General features: G+C 37.8%; 1 protein-coding gene across 5 annotated transcripts in view; it reads right to left on the bottom strand.

Annotated features, from left to right (window-relative positions):
• Window positions 1-315: 315 nt before the first annotated feature.
• The window catches only part of kiaa0232 (KIAA0232 ortholog), a 150336-nt gene continuing 132561 nt past the window's right edge, over window positions 316-18090 (bottom strand). For 4 of the 5 annotated variants that reach the window (XM_028801870.2, XM_028801868.2, XM_028801869.2 and 1 more), the window contains 3 exons: window positions 8340-8448; window positions 7576-7652; window positions 316-3006 (listed from right to left, as the gene is read on the bottom strand). In XM_028801870.2, coding sequence (XP_028657703.1) covers window positions 2827-3006; window positions 7576-7652; window positions 8340-8448 — 366 coding nt within the window. In that variant the 3' untranslated portion in view covers window positions 316-2826. The remainder of the gene's footprint in view (window positions 3007-7575; window positions 7653-8339; window positions 8449-18090) is intronic. The other variant, XM_028801871.2, reaches the window with a different exon arrangement.

Raw genomic sequence — 18090 nt, 5'->3', positions numbered from 1 at the left:
AAATTAAGCCACAAAGGAACAGCATGAGTAGATTGATTTTTTTTACTATTCTTCTACTTTACCACATATTAACTGGCAAGGCTAAAGTTTGTTTCAAACTCCTAAAAAAAAAAGTAACCTTAAAATATGACAAGAAATCTACACACACTATATATGTGTAGTTTATTTTTCATTTTGTGATGTCTTTAACATCTAGCAACCTTTGATGGACTACACGACATGTTCAGTTTATCAGCAGGACCAGTGAACTGCAGTACAACTTATTCACATTTGTTCTTGTACTACTGGAAGAAGAAAAATAGCACGCACAGCTGATAGATTTATTTATTTTTATTTTTAAGTAACTCCACAATGAAACAAATCATTTATTCCGGTGTACATGAAATTGAGAACAAATACAAACACCTGAACTGGAAAACAGGGGTCGGGATGGGCAGGGGAAAGGATGACAAAAAAGAGAAAAGTCACAGCAAAGGAATGGAGAACCCAGGTTTCAGTGCTATGGATATGCAACACTTTTCATACCACAGTAATCATAAGTGAATCTTCCAAACTTTTAATTTTGTAATAGTCATTATTGATGCGTACAGCAGTTTTCCAATTGCAAAAAAAAAAAAAAAAAAAAAAAAAAAATCTTTTTGTGACACAAGGCAAGTGAGTAACATCAACAATTCTCCAAAATGTTTTAAAGCACTACCATTCACACAAACGTTATAATGGGGGGTGGGGTGGGGGGGCGGGTTGGAAAGAAAAAACAAAAATATGTAAAACTCTCGCACAAGAGACCCAGCGTTTATATACTCCATGTCTTCTTTATTTGCTAGAAAGGTGTTGGAGTGTCTAACTTGTGTACATTGTTTCTTTTAAACATCACCCCACAATTTTTCAGCATTTTTCTCACCTGAGAAAGGAGCTTCATGCAAAATCAACTGAGTGGAACAGTTTCGGAATATGTCTGTCTATCCTTGTCGCTTGAACAGGACCGCCAGTTTGTACATAAACGGAATCTGAGTGTTTCTAGGCAATGCAATAATGCCGCTGCAGTTGTGATGGTCATAGCTATAAAAGATATTAAGAGTGAAGTTAAACTACCTCCAGTTCCTCCAAACTAAACAAAAAGTGCTTTTTATGAGGAAAAGGTCAATAAATTAAAAAAATAAATATTCTTCACAAAAGTATAATTAAACATAATTTTTAAATAAATTAACAAAAGACTGTTATATACTAAGTAGGTCTGATACCAGCTCTGTACAGTGAAACTGTTCCATTATTCATTGGCCAGGATCGTTTTTCAATAGACTTTCTATAAAATGATTTTGCCTTTTATACTTCGTTTTCACCACCTACCAAGTAGCCTACAGTTAACTTGCAAAAATGTGACCGCACATTAAGAACATAATCAAAATCGGTTCCTCTTGGTTTTGGTTTAAATGGAATTAACTTGTTGTTTTATTTAATATGTCAACTGTTTCTTTTAAGTGGCTCCTGGTTCGGATGTTAGTTTTTGCTGCACAATATATCACAAGTTTAAAGGATGCAGAATATTAAGTGGTTTCTGAAAATAATCTGAAACTATTACTAAATATTGTTTTTGCAGAGACGAATGGTCCTTTCCAAGTCTTGCTTTTTTTTTTTTTTTTTAACCAATTTACTTTCAGCATTGAAAATGGCACGAGTTGCCTTTAGAATAATTATTGGACTGCATCATAAAATGCAAACTGAAACAAAAGCAAGCCACATAACGCGACAACCCCTACAGCAGTCACTCGTGTTAATGAAGAATACTCATTTTGAGGACACAACTTCTCCTTACACTCACCCCTAAGGACAAACAAAATTACGATACCTACAAAATCACAGTCACAATAACTAACTGTAATTGCCACAGAATTCTTTACACAGTCTCCACCACCATTTTGTACTAAAGAATGTAAGCCATTACAGATAACCAACCGAGTGCAACTTTGGATGTTGTCAGAGTTGCAGTTAACATTCCACTGCTAGATACCACAGGTACCTGTACGCTCCATATTTTCTGTTACAGATCTGCCAGCTCTTTACTAGTCATTTTCTGTCAATGCTATGGACTACAGATTTCACAGTAACAAAGAAATATTCTGGGCCTTTACAGTTAGCAATATATAATTTGATTTCTACTCCAAACTTAAGGGAATCTTATCAATCAGTAAAGAAAAAAATATGCTAAATGCCACTCAGTCATTCTTATCACAGGATTTGTGAAGAAGTCATTGCTTGAAAAGTAAAAAGACTGGACTATGCATTCATGCTTCTTTTCTCCTGCTTTTAGAAAGGCACATAACTAACTTGTTTTCAAGTTCTTGCACAATAAAGTCTAAAACAGTGCCATAAGCTAAGAATTATCTGAAGAGCAGAAGATGTTGTAGATGCTGTGGTGCAGGGAAGATGGCTGGCATAACAGTACCGTTACATTTAAGTTAATGGAAGTTGCAGTTATGCTGTAAGAAAAGCAGTGATACTAGTAAGACAGGCACATGCACAACCATTCTGACACCACATCTAATCTAGTTCAAAAGTAAAAGTATCTGGAAAACCTGGACAGAAGGAAAAAAAAATGTAAAAAAAAAAAAAAAAAAAAAAATCAAACAAACAAAACAAACTTTCTTATTTTTTTTTTTTTAATTTAGGATTGTCCCTAACGCCTAACTGGTGAAAGTATCATCAAAAGAGTCTCAAATGTAACTTAAATTCTAGTTACAGTTTTGAATTTAATATTCCCAATAGGAAATATTTCAATCTTATTAACACCCTAAGCTGAAATGAATGCATTTGTTCCTTCCACATAAGTTAAAGTTGAGTTCTCGAAATAAGGTCTTCTTCACAAGGATCCACCCAGTCACTCCCATTCTCTGAAGCAGTTTCATCAGAACTAGAGCTCTCACTGGAAAAAAGCTGTCTTCGAAAGCCAGTAGCTCGTGCTCCAGAATTCTTCTCCCCAGAACAGTTGGAGTCACAGGTTGCCGCAGTCTGCAAAAGTTATATAAAAAAAAAAAAAAAAAAAAACAACTTACATATTGTAATACCTCATGCTGAAATGTACTTTTTAAAAAAAGAATGTCACTTCCTGTAATTATATTTAGGCGAGGAACTGGACCGAACCTTGGCATTCTTGATGAATACACCAGAAATGAACATGTGCTTCAGATCAATTGCTAGACTGTAAAGTTACACCTGGCTTTAAAATGCCTGTCCATTGTCCACATCATGCCATCATATGCACAGCACTCTTTTTGCTATGATCTGGGGGTTAGGTAGTTGCTTCTGTTTAATCAGTCCACTGCAGCTAATAGCTTGTAGTCAGAATGGGAACTGGCTACCCAAAATGACCCAACACAAAAAGGTGAAGGCAGCAGCACTCCATATTGTCATACAGAGCTTCATTGTTTTAACAGGACTTCAGAGATGTTGCAGAGAAATGAAGGGGAACAGTAGCTGGACAACTGCAGTGGTGCCAGACCTGCCACTCTATTTTTTTTTTTTTTTTAAGGTACACAACTGTCAGTGCTGGCCACTCTTGCCTGTTTTATCTGTCCGCTGCCACTGCCCTATGAAATTCTTTTGTTTTATTTGCTTACTTGACTGTTGTAGACTAAGCACTTAAAAATACAGTACAAAGCTGAATTTAAATCAGTGCTGAAAGTGAACACTATGGTTTTTTAACATGGTAAAGTGCTACCCAATATTCCCAGGCATAAGTGGGGCCTTAGATGCATCACTTTTAAGACTTTTTTTTTTTTAACCACACAGTCAGTGAAACGTAATGGAAAATATGCTACAATATACACCGGTAGCTGACCACATACAAGTACTCTGCACAAAGTACATTGAATAAATGCTATAAATGATGTGGTTATGGTTGTTCATGGGGGTGTGCACTATAATAGCATCCAACTGCTAACATACGTTAAGTAATCTTATGATGTACTGCTTCCCAAACTCAGTCCTGGGGACCCACTGTGGCTGCAGGTTTTTTGTTCCAACCAACTTCTGTTTTTAATTGGACTCCAAGCCCAATTAAGTGAGCTGTTATTTCCCAGTTTCTGTGTTTTGGAGTCAATGGAAAAATAACAAAATTAAGTTTGGTAAATTTTATTAAAATGTACTAAGCACGGGGCGGCACAGTGGCAGTGCTGCTGCCTTGCAGTTAGGAGACCCGGGTTTGCTTCCCAGGTCCCCCCCCTCCGTGGAGTTTGCATGTTCTCCCTGTGTCTGCATGGGTTTCTTCCAGGTGCTCTGGTTTCCTCTCACAGAGCAAAGACATGCAGGTTAGGTGCACTGGTGATTCTAAATTGTCCCTAGTGTATGCTTGGTGTGTGTGTGTGTTTGTTTGTGTGTGCACGCCCTGCGCCCTGTTTTGGCTGGGATTGGCTCCAGCAGACCCCCCATGACCCTGTAAATTAGGATATAGCGGGTTGGATAATGGATGGATAGACTAAGCACTTATTCGGGGATAGTTTTATTTATTGTTATTTTTTAAACTTTTTAACAATTTTCAGCCTGATTTTCATTCTGCTTTTTCAGGTTGTTTAATTTATTATCTACTAATTAGTGGGTCTGACGTTAAAATTATTACAGCCTTTCATAATTCAGTGTTGTTTACCTGGCTGTCAGTTCTGTTTGTTTTAATTTTCATTATTAGGATACAATGAAGGGTGCAAACAGCAGAAAAAAAATAACAAAACAATAGGACAACAACAAAGGCGAGGTAAGCGTTTAAAGTAAAAGTAGAAATATTTCTAAATGTTTTATAATTATTAAAATCATACTGTTGTGTTTTTCTAAAGGCAGAATAAGGGAAGGGAAAACGACCATCTAAATAAATGAGATCAATTATTATCATTGTGAATTTGGCTGGAATAAAAACCTGCAGCCACAGTGGGTCCACAGGACCAAGTTTGGGAACCAATGTTATGATGCATTATTCCCTTAAAACATACAACTTCCACAGCTTTCTTAAACTAATAGATTCTGTAGAAAAAGAAAAAGCTACCTAAATTATTAATATTAATACAGTCAATAAAAATGGTTACTGGCCAGAAAATTAAGAAAACGAAGCCATATTATACTGTGCGCAAGTGGAAGATTTTCAGGGGTAGAGGCATTTGACGCGTCCTCTGAGCAGGCACTCAGAAATTAACACGACACGTGCACGAGTTGCAGTACCAGCAAAAAGTCAGGGGGCGCAGTGTGATAAAAGTTGGAATGTGATGTTAGAGTCTCTGTTTACTATTTACAGGTGATAGAAAGCCGCTTTGAGGATCCTGCGGGATCGATGTGTGTGCTTCGATGTTTGATGAATGGTTTGATGCCCTAACCGCAGCAATCGCCACACAGAACACATTACATGTATGATATTCCAGCTCTCCGCACATTTAGAATCCTTAGATTTAAACTTGATATCACTTTCATGATGAAATGCATTAAAGTATGTATGTTACATTTTACAGATAAATCATTAATTTCGTTTAAATAATGAATACTGTTAATAATTACACACATGGGGGTGACACGGTGGCGGAGCGGTAGTACTGCTGTCTTGTAGGGAGTCACGTCGCTGGTATTCCCTGCCTGGAGTTTGCATGTTTTCCTCCAGGCTTTCCACAGTCAGCTCTGGTTTCATTCCAAATATATACAGATTTGGTGACACTAAAATGACGCTAGTTTATGTGAGTGCTTGTATGCTTCACCTTGCGATAAGCTGATGCCCCGTATACGGATTGTTTCTGCCTCGTGCCCAATGCTTGCTGGAATGGACACATCCCTGGATTGATGGATTTAATCATTAAACATCGTTTTCAGACATACTGCAGTAAGGTGTCATCGGAATTTAATGGGTGTTCCAGGCAATTCACAACACAGCGAAGCTGAACCTGTTCTCACCGTGATATCTCGCACTGCCACCTGCTGGATTCCTCCAGATTTACGTAAAGTACACGCGCAAGTATAAACAGTAAAAGACTTGCGTAGCAGGAGCGCCCCCTGGACCATGCGTCGCGTCAAGTAAAGTATAACCAGGCCTTAACAATTATGAAGTAAGCAGAGCAGATATTAAAAATAAATCAAGCTCACATGGCCTTCTGGTTTGGCGTTAGACATCTCAATATTATACCTTGAAAAGTTTACGTTTTATTCTGTTAGATTAAAACTAAGCTTCAGATATCCTTTTGGATTGCTTTATTTAGGTCCTTTAGTGGTTCTATGAAATTAGTCCAAGACGTGTGTAATGTCATGTTTAAAATGGGAAATATGTGAAGGTGTGAACTGCCCTTTATCTGCAAATACAGTACATGCGAATAGTCTAAGCTGAAGGTTGGCATTCTGACATTCGTATTTACCTGAAACATCCTGCAGACTGGGACAGCATTACTTAAAGTAGGTAATTAGTCAATCAAGACATTATCCTTGATAGCTGGAAGATTTCTGTTTGTTTGTATAAGGTGAGACATATTTCATATTCAAACATTTTATTAATGAAATCTGTACATCATTTAAAATCCTAGTATATTTACTTACACTAAACTTCATATTAACTGCTGTGTTAAATACCACAGTACAATGGTGTAGATAAGCAAGTGTGTCAAGTTTACCACAGAATTAGGGTACCTGCATTGAACATGGGAAAAATTCACATACAATCAAAATGTGAAATGTGATTTCTTTTTGTAATTTGTGCGAATAAGATGCAGGCTGTGAGCTTTTTGTGTGCTAGCTATTAGTAAGTTAGCTAGCTAGTGTCATTTCCTTTTACTACACTGTAGTGCAGTGCTTAGTGCTACTGTTTCGCGAATCCAACAAATTGGGCTTGAATGTATAGCCTGCTTTTATAAACTTGCCAATATCCATTTCTGTGGAGTGTAACTGTGTATGTAACATCCAGCTGTTAAGCAATATGTCCTGTTCACACAAAATGTACAACAACATATGATGGTATTTGGTGCTCATCTGAATATACAGTATGCAGCACATATGCAATAATAGCCGGTGCAACCTTGAAGTATCTGGAGCACAAGCTATAATAAGTGGTGGGCACAAGACAGTTTCCCAGAAAAAAAATTACACCATGTCCCCTCAGGGGCTCCATACAATTATGAAAAAAAGCATAAAAACAAAGGTAAGTTTGGCATTTTAAGAACAAGTTATTCCTTCACAATCATGGTATATATGAAACAAAAGTCCCAGTCTTACTGTGTATATTGTTGTGCTATTTAAAATTCAGGTTTGCAAATAAAAAATATTTAGATGAAGAGCTAGAGGAATCAAGGGGTTTTCTTGTTACATGTAATAGACTGACACATTTTTGCTTTTTATGTTATGATTTCAATGTTAACTTCTGTTAAGTAAAAAGGGAATAACATACAGCAATGTACCACAGAAATTATCACAATGGTTAAAATTTTAAAACACGTAAGAATTAAAATGTTATCATAATCTGTCTCTAGTACTGAGATAATATATCTGAGGGTTCTGGCAAGTTCCAGCCCTAATGCTTTATAAAGCCACTAGACTATCGGATCTTAAAAAGACAAATCAACTCACCATACTCATTACCACAGGATTCTCCTTTTCTGAAAAACTCTTCACTCCATGCATTTCTTTTGTTTTGGAGCAACACTCTGAAATTATGTTTTATGTAAGAACGAAAAAGGTTAGTTTACTGCAAAGAAGAAAAAAAAAAAAACTAATGTGCAGTTTTAATCTTGAAACTTTTACAGACCACAAAAGATATCTTCTATAATAAAAAATGGATTAGTTAGTAAAATGAAGTTTATAAAAAAGAGGCGCCCTCAGGAGCAGATGTCAACTTTAAATGGAAAGTGGCGTGGAAAATCAGTATCATCAGATTTACAAATTGTAGCTATGCAGGTCAATTAATATTCATTAACTCCAAGTTAGGACTGCATATTAATTTCTCCAAATAAAACAATTAATAAAACATAAATAGCTGTATGTATGTAAGTATTTTTTTATTTTGTCAGGATGGGCTCCAAGCCTTCCATACTTTGAATAAAAGGATTAACAAAGTTTAACAACACCTTGGATTTTTGCCATTTATGATAATATTACAAATATTTTGCTTGATTTTTTTTATCAGTTTTGTTACATTCCAATTTTTTTAAATTATACATTTTATATTCTGTAATTATTTTTTTTATTTCATAGGTTTTTTTTTTTTTTTTTTTAAACTTTTTAAGCTTTTTTACATTCAGAGAAATGGATTACACTGAAGAGAGATATAAAACTGAATAAATGTCCATTTAAGTATTGTAATATTAAATGAAGTTTAAGTAAGAAAATAGCACCTGCGCACTGTGATCCTGGAAAAACTGGTGAGCACAATCTTTTCTGCCACCAGCATTCATTCTGCTGTTTATCATTTTCTCCTTGCACACAAAAACTAACTGAAGATAACTGTGAAAATAATGAAAAACATGTCATAGAAGATGGTTAGCTGTCAAATAAAACAAGTGATGCCAGTCCTTGCACTGCATAGAAGAAAAAGTCTTATTTGGCAATAATTCTAAATATAGAACATAAAACAAACAGTCAAATAAACCATATATGGATATCTGTAAACATTTTGTGGATTACTTTGTCATAATACAAAAATTCTTCACTGGTTCAAGGCTGTTAAATAAAGGCTGCCTGTCAGGATGTCAGGATCCTACTTGCTAGTCTGTGTCATACTCATTTTGTCACACTCTGTCTGCTAATTTGCATTCTTCTACAATTTCTGTACCGTAACAACATATTAACGGAAGCAAATCTATTTTTTTTTCCAAGAGTCCCTTTCTCTCACATCCTATTATAGTTTCATTGATGACTTTATATGTGTCAGTCTGGGTAAGTTATGTGGAGACTTCGCATTCATTTGTTCACAAGTGGGCTTTTAAAATTGATAGTACCAGATGCCTGCTTTGCTAATCATGATGACAAAGCATGACATATCCATGGCACCTGGAGCATGAATTTCTTCAGCATCATCTCTAAGAATCAAGAAACAGTAAAGGGGCACTTTGACTGCTACAAAATTCAAGTGAAGTATTCCAGCAGAGGGTGTTTTCCCGCAGAAAGAGAACTATGATGTGCATGATTATACATTTTGATAAGCATGTATGGGGAAAAATACATAGCATGTCACATTTCTTAAAAATCCACTTTGCTCATCCACGGTGATGTGAATGAGAGCCTTAAAATATAATAAATTTTACTGGTTTACTGCATATCACCTGTAGAAAAAATGGGAGGTAAATGCAGAAGTGTGAACATTGGTTTAAGAAACCATATTGCTTATTTTCTATTCTGAAAAAACTTAACCGTCCAACCTCAGACTGCCCCCAAATTCAAAAAAGCTTTTTTTAATATTGTCAAATATTAATGTGAATTTTATGAACACACATGTTGGTGCTTGGTCTGACTCAATTTCAAATATCATTGTTATGATTTTTGAAACATTCACTTGCAAAAATACCACAATAAACACGGAAACATAAAACTTAAAATATAAGCTTCATGGCCAATATTTTTTTAAATTATTGTGGCCAGTGTTTAACAGAGCTAACAGTACTTTATATTTCATAGCATATCACTGACTTCATTTGTCTAGCCTTAACTGGGAAAACCTCAAGCTGTAAGCCAAAAACAATATAAAAAGGTGGTGCTTATTTATCCTGAGGAGAAGGATACTCAAGGTACTATTCACAGAAAATTAAAATCATCTGCTTCCCATGAACAACAAATGAAACCTTTTTAAGAGTGGCAATTTTTTTTTTTTTTTTTTTTTGGTTCAATCAATTTTCTACACAAAACCATACCTGCCTCCACTTGTTAACCAACTTTAACAATTTAATTTGGACAGCTTTGCATGTACATGTTTAGTTCATTAGACTAAGTAATACATAGTTTAATGATTCTTCAAAAAGTAGCAGACATAGTTCAGTTTCACCTCATCATAACCTCCTAAAAATAGCTTGTGTGCTGTATATAATCTCTTCAAAACCAGTCAGTTTGACAATACAGTTATCCCAACTTGGAAATATTCAGCCCTGAAGTCGGAGAGTCTAGCATCAGGAGTTAATTCAGTTGCACCTGAATCTGCATCACATTAATATGCAGAATGCATTTATCTGCATAAACAATCAAATACTGAATGCTCTATTACCAAGCCATTCAATGCATTAGACTGTTACATTTATTTCAAGTATTGGCAGTATGGGTCAAATTTAGAACAACACTGATTTCCAAGGAGTTCAGCGTGTATCTGTGCACTGTGATGGACGGATGACATCAAGGGTGATGCTGCCATGGCTGAATATGGTTATCCAGAATCATGTGATGGAATAGGCCGATTCAATGGGGAAAAACAAGAATGAACACAGATGTCCTGAAAATGCTTTACCTAACTTAAGTAAAGGTTAAAACACCGGTTTTATACCCTGAAGATCCTGAATCTGAGTCTCAACTCTCGTGTTTCTGGGTGGGGTATCTTGTAAACCACTTGGTTGTTAATTAAACCCCATCTCATTGTTACTATAACAAAGTCACATAGTCTAATGATTTGTTGGTTTTCCAACTGTTAAGTTAGAAAAGTCAACAGTCACGATAATGAGAAAATAAAAAGCCCTTTAGTTGACGGCTACTGAATATAAAATAAGGGGGGAGGATTTTTGTAAATTTGATCACCTATTTGTCACCTAATCAGGATTTTGAATACGTTTAAAAAAAAAATCAAAAAAAAAAAAAAATCACATGCCCAAGTATGTTCTGCCAACAGCATTCTTTTAACTTTTGCTACCAATATCATAACTGCATGTTACTGGAGCTCCCAGGTGTACCTGATAGAGGTGAATGACATTATGTCTTTGTTATACTCCACAAACTCAGGTTTAGTCCATAATTCTTACCTAGGATAAAACTGCTCATTCTATTACATTTCGGTATGTAAATATTCAGTTGTTTTTGCACTTGGTTTTGGCAAACAACTAGGCTCGACTCCTTTTCCTCTTTGTCACTGCTATAATGCCTAATTTTCATATCCCTTGATTAATGGCAAAGTTGAGGGAACCTGGAGATTTGGTTCAGAGCAAATGTGTATACCCTTGGAGATGTGGTTTAGAGCAAAAGTTCACCTATGTGCTGCATCTGATATGTTTCACTACTTTTATATCCAAATGTTTCATACACTTGACAACTTCCACCAACACCGAGTGTGAAAAAAACTGCATATAATGCACAATATTAAGTATGTATCTGGGTTCTCATTGCTAAGCCCTACAGAAAAATTATTTACACAAAACTTTCTCTGAGAAGAGCTAGCAAAGTTCATCTCAACCCAAGAAACAATATAAATGTTAGTTTCATTAGTCATTTGATCAGGTAATATCATACCTTTTCTCCCATTTATGGCTACCGAGTATAGCCCTAGCCAGATGGAGTGGGTCCTTGCAATCTCTGAACTTTGAGAAAGATGTACTATTGCTTAGTACACTGACTGACACAACCCACTACTGCTGAGGTGGGGAAACAAGCACCTGTGCGGCTTTACCTGCCTACAGCCAAAAAAAAAAAAAAATTCAAGGGTCTGCACTTTAGCTGATTGTATGAACAGGTTTACTAGGATAGTCAGTTAGTGAATGGAAAAGAGAAACAGACATTCAAAGTAATTGCAGTACTGAAGGTTTCACCTTTCATTTTGGGAGGGTTATATATTGTGTGTCTTAGTAAACTGATCAAAATATTAAGCAAATGTTCATATCCATAAGCTTTCTGATGGATTCCATTCAGTGTTGACTGGTTAGACTTGATATTGCACTTAAGTTTTATTTGCCACTGTTTCTGTCATATGCTAGATTTGGGATGTCAATCTGCTTTATTAGCAAAAGCCACAGCTCTGATTTAAGTCTTTCAAACCATAATGTGGTACATTTTATGATTTCTGTCCCTATCCCTAACCACCTATATTAAAAAGTATTGCTAAGCAGTGCAGTTATACCCTTTGCTCAGACTCTGATAAACAGTTAACTTCAAAGTGAGAATATTTCACTAAATGTCTGGTACATAATAAACCTCTACCCTGTGAATGACAGTCTTCATGGTAATCTGCATGTTCTCTTCTCTGTGGTTAACAAGCACTTTCATCATGCACCCCACTCTCTTTTCAAATCCACTATAGAATTTAAATTCCTTTATTTCCTCCATGATAAAAACCAGAACCGTTAACTCTATCAAACTGATTTTGCTAGTACTCCTTTCACTTTCTTGAACAAATTTCTTTAAAAGATCTTAAGTGCCATCAATGAGTTGATCACTACAATGTACAATATCACTTGCATACCGGATCCCATTCCCACTACACTTATCAAAACTTGCTTTCATGTGTGAGAAGACAGCCTGGACACAGACGGACACCGGCAATTCTTAAAAAACACGCACATTTATTCCACAATGTCCAAAACAAAAGTTCCGCACACACACAGTGCTCCAGCACCAAGCACCCTTTAATTCTTGGGTCTCTCAATGGTCCTCCTTGGGCCGCCTTTCCTCCTCACTCCCGAGTGTTGCCTTCTTCCACCTGACCCCGGCTCTCCAATCGTAGTAAGGTGGTCCCCTTTTATCCCCACCCGGATGTGATCCAGGTGCCCCTGATGAACATTCCCAGCGGCACTTCCTGGTGTGGTGGAAGTGCCACACGAGCACCCGGAAGCACTCCGGGTGACCCTGGAATTCCTTCTGGCGGAAGTGCTGGTTTCCAGGGCTCTAGGATCCTCCAGGCGCCCCCTGGTGGTTGCCACGGGCCCCAATAGGGTTGAGCTTCCTAGCTCGGTTCCCGTGGCCCCCATACTAACCAGGGCAGCTGCCCTCTCGTGGTCCGGGGGAGGTATAGTCCCTCTCCTGGTCCTTCCAGGCGTCCCGGCTGGGTATGACGCCCAGCTGCATGCCACACATGTCATAATCCTATTTATCCATATTACTAAACGAGAATGGTAAACCAGATATGGACGCAGGGACCTGCCCGTGGACGCAAAAGACATAGTGCGCAAGTGCCACACAAAGCCCCAAACCCCAGAGTGAAACGGGAGACACTACGCACATGCGCCACACAAAGCAACCACCCACCCCCCCAGAGCAAAACAGGAGAGACTACGAACCGTCAGAGTAGGAAACAAAGTAAAACGTCATAAAGAGGTTAAAGAACAGGGACAAACACATGGAGAGCAGGTTACAGAACAAAGCCCCCCTCCCCAGAGTAAAACGAGAGAGACTACGAACCGTCTGACATGCCGCAAGCAGGATAAAGCGCGGTCAGAAATAAAACACAGAGTAGGAAACAAAGTAAAACTTTATAATGTGATTAAAGAACGGGGACGAACACATGGAGAGCGGGTTACAAATGATGAAAACTGGAATGCAACAGCTTCAAAAAAACCTAGGCACGAAACACATGCACACCGAGATACAGAATATAAAGGCAGAAACAACGACAATTAAACGTCCACACCACACAGCGGAGGCGGACCCGGAAGTTGCAGGCGCCTACATCGTGCGTCGGAAGGCGCAGTAAACTACAAAAGGCAAAGGCGCCTACACAGCATGGTAAAAACCGACATAATACGGAAGGCGCAGGCGTCGCCGCCATATTGTGAGTGGCACTAATGCGTGGTGAAGGCACAGGAGGAGACATAGTAAAACAAGAGGAGTCAACGCCCCGCCCCAGAGTGAAACGGGACACACTACGGAGTCCACAAAGGTTCATACATCAAACCCGAGATGGTACGGACACACGTCTGAAACCGCGGAAGCAAAACTGTCTCGGCTCCAAAATCAAACAGCTCAATAACTAACACAGCTTCGACACCGAGCCCGCGTGGACAGATCTAATGAACGTGGACGCCTACAACGCGCGTCTCAAACTGCGTAGGCAAAGCAGGCACGGATTCAACACAACACAGCTCGAGTGACCGACATACAAACACGCGCCTGCCTGGATATAATTAATGAACGCAGGCGCCTACAACGTGCGTCTGAAATGCCGCAGACCAGGCAGGCACTGCTCCAAAAAGACAGCTCGACTAAACGAGATACGAAGTGAAACGGGAAACACTACAGAGTCCGCAGTGCTCCACAATGCACCGCATAATAGTTCGGAAAGAGCTTCGTAGTAACAGTGGGGAGACCCAAAGTGACACCGGCGAACGCTCCGTATTAAACATATGTCATCCTCACACGTCCAAACTATACAGTATAGGTGAATTACATTACAGTGATGCATTATTAACAGTACGATAAACATCACAGTGTCGCAAACAAATAAAAATTATTACTCGAAAAAGGGAAAATATATTCACCACGGACCAGGTGTCACTGAAACAAAAGCAGAATAAAGCGAGATCAGAAATTAAAGACAGAGTAGAAAGCAAAGTAAAACATCATAAACAGGTTAAACGAGGGGGCCAAACACATGGACAGCAGGTTACAGATAATGAAGGCCGGAATTCAAAAGCTTCAAAAACAAAAGCTCGACTGACCGAGATACAAACTGAAACGGGAAACACTACGGGGTCCACAGTAGTCCACAATGCACTGCATAATAGTACGGACGGAGCTCCGTATTAACAGTGGGGGACCCCAGAGTGACACGGGCGAACGCTCCGTATTAAACGTGCGTCATCCTCACACATGGCTGCCCAGCGGGCACGGGTTCAAAACGCCAGGGGTAGGTGAGCGAAGCGAGCAGGGGGCGCAGCCCCCTTGTTGTTACACTAATAAATTAACTCTTTGATGCTTGCTTGTGCTTTAGTAGGCCACACAACTGTGAAAATGCTCTCCCAAGAGTAACCAATGCTTACGGCAGCAAACACTGGGGTAATAGCATCATATTCCTTTTCTAATTCAGTACAACATTCCATATATTTGATGACAATAAATGTATTCTTCAGCATTCTGGTCATCTCTAGTAATTTATTCCACTGGTTAACTCTTACCTTAGTGACAGGCAAGAGATACTCACTTAGCACCACCAGATCTAGGTTAGTGTTAGCTACACAAGAAATTTTTAAAGATCAGACCCTGGCACACTGCTTTTCTGTATCTACATTGCTCCCCACAGCATTTACCACTTTGGACTTGCTATTATCTTTATGCAGATGACACTTGTATTTATTTTAGTGTTAAAACTGGGTGTTCTGAAACCTCTCTGCTCACAAACTGCCTTGAAGAAAGCTGGCTTGGGGATTATTTCTTATATCAAAGTTGCCAAAAAAAAAAAAAAAGCAGTACAAAAACATCATCTCCTTCAGCTGAAAAGCAGTACTGATAACTATCAAAACATGTTTTCACTGCTGGACAATACTTAAAAGGAGAAATTGGCAGTTATTTCCATTTACAGCAAAGGAGACTTTAAACTGGGCTTTCACATGCAGACAAAAGGGAAAAAACTGCAGTGGTGAACATAGACACACAACACAAGCAACCAGGACATAAACAATCACTGACCAAGTGGGATGGTAGAGTTCTACATAGACAGTGTAGTTCAAGTAATATCCTACCTCTTTGCAACATTCTGTTACCAATCTAAGCATGGAGAAATTTTGCTAACGGCAGGTGGTAAAATTAATTTTATCTTGCATGAAGCACAATACTGCATTGTTTTTGAATATAGCACTGTATCAGATAAGGAATGACTGAGGGACTGAGGAGAATTACACTGGAAACATAAATGAATGGTGAATGATGAAATAATTGCAAGATACTGTTCCTTTGAAATACAGCCACTTTTTTCAGCCATGTTGTAATTTATTACAAATCTAATATTAAAATATACTGGGAATGTTGTTCTTCAGGTAAGTTTGAAGAGTCTGATTCTGGTTATATAGAGAGAGACTAAATGGCATAGGAGGAAGTATACCAAAACATAACTTGCAAAGAAGTCTTATTATTCTGTCCACTTTTTACGATTTGTTTTTCATAGCTTACTTAAAATTTAATTACACAAATACATTTGAGGACAGACCTCAAAGCTTATTACAAGTTCAACATTATAATTATACAGAATCACCACTTTATTAGGCACAATAATATCATGCAATTAAGTACAGAATTGTAGGTGTATATAATTCAGAAGGAGATTGGCATGGGATAAAAATGTAATGTGATTTTGGACTTTGTATTATAGTGGGCGCCAGATGTGCTATAATGAGTTTATCAGGAACAAGAACACTGAGATTTTCAGTCTAACAAGCATATCTGAGAATGTACCAACTCACACAGAAACATCTATCCAAATTTGGCGGTATAATCATAATCAGATGATTAATAAAAGGTCCTGTCTGAGGATAAAAATGTGAAAAGATAAGCAAGTTATTCAAACAAATCATCTTTTTACAGGTACAATAGAACCCCAATTATACACCACCTGATAACAAATATGCTTAATACTGATACTAAAAAAGAGAATTCAATGCACTCTTAAATAGCACTTATCTTAGGAACTGGACACAGAGTGCTTGGAATGTACAGATACACACATGATTACTATTCAGTTGAAACTGCTATTTGGATAAATTAAATAAGAGGAACTTTTTTTGCGCTAAAGAAGTAAATTTTACCAACACCAGTATACTTTAATTTAAAATGGTGTAAACTTTAAATGCTTTCAATTTATGGAATACTGATGGAACATTCACAAAATAAAAGTATAATACTTGTCAGGTTTCATTTATATTTTAATGTATTAAGTCCATTTTATATGGTTTTATATGGTTGCACACTAAGTTGTTACATGCTGTAAGGTTTTTAAACTCTTTTGGGACTCCCCCCAAAGGGACGACCATGCCAGAGAGCGTACCAAAGAGTGATCGCCGCCATCTGTGGAAGACAGCTTATCCGTCACAAAAGCAAATCTGAGCTGACAGCGGTGGCGCTATAAGCTCCGTTATCGATGGGCGATGCAAGGAACATTATAAATGCAGGGAACAGTAATACTTGATTCTATCAAAGGTGAATCTCTTTCCTCACTCTAGTGCTCTAACAGCCCCGCTAGTTTAAGTTTAGTTTTTGTGTTAGGTTTTCAGGTTTATGAGGAAAGACTTAAAACTATATTTTCTGAAAACACACAATGAAAGAGTGCATGATCTCAAAAATGATTTACTTAATTCAAGACCCTTTTTCATAGGCCAGTGTCTCTTAAGAAGTCAAAAGTGTGAACTGAAAAGACAAACTATTCTGATTTTACCATTAATTCTATGTTGTCTGAATTAATTTGGCATTATTGTCTTTTTATTCATTTTTAACTGTGATTTTCATTTTTATTTTAATTAAAATTCTATTTTCAATGCTAGTCCTGGCTTTAGTCTCAAGTTTTCATGAACCCTAGTAACCCCTGTACCATTCACTGATCACTAACTGCTATTCAATAGCATTGTAAGGATTTGTGGTTTTGATGCACACTTCAGATAAATTATGATATCTCAGAAACAACTCAGAAAGCAAAGACCAAATTTTCTGGAGATCTTCACGACATTATAAGCTAAGCTAACTTTAGTAAAAACACTGACAAATTTTAAAATATAGGATTTTTCGCTATTCAGTTTTTAATATTATAATCAGTTGTCACGCACGAGCGATTAGAGAGCAGCTGAGCGACCCAGTTTGTGGCGTAAAACGTCCCGGGGGGACATGTGGCAGTGTACTAACCTTTCTTTCTTTACTTCCTCAGAAAGACCGAAGCAGCGGAGCCGTAAAGAGCGCCCGGACATATCGAGAAAACGCACACTTCCAGGTGCAGATGTAAACAATGACGAGCCATGATGACGTCAGACTCCCAGAATCCAACGCACCACTTCCCAGCATCCTTCACTCGTTATTACCTGTCCACCGTTATAAAATGTCCGTCCTTCCCTACTGTTTTTGTCGAATTTTGAGTTACAGTGAACTAATTTTTGACCTTTTTATTTTGATCTACAGTATACGGGGCATAAAAACCCCAACCCTTAATCGGTTATTGTCTCTTTATTTCACACAGTCATAACATGGTATTTGTTTATTTTGGGGATAGCA

Source organism: Erpetoichthys calabaricus, chromosome 5, assembly GCF_900747795.2.
Source record: "Erpetoichthys calabaricus chromosome 5, fErpCal1.3, whole genome shotgun sequence".
Taxonomy (NCBI): domain Eukaryota; kingdom Metazoa; phylum Chordata; class Cladistia; order Polypteriformes; family Polypteridae; genus Erpetoichthys; species Erpetoichthys calabaricus.
Note: the sequence above shows the minus strand (reverse complement) of the source record. Positions and strands in the feature narration are given on the sequence as shown.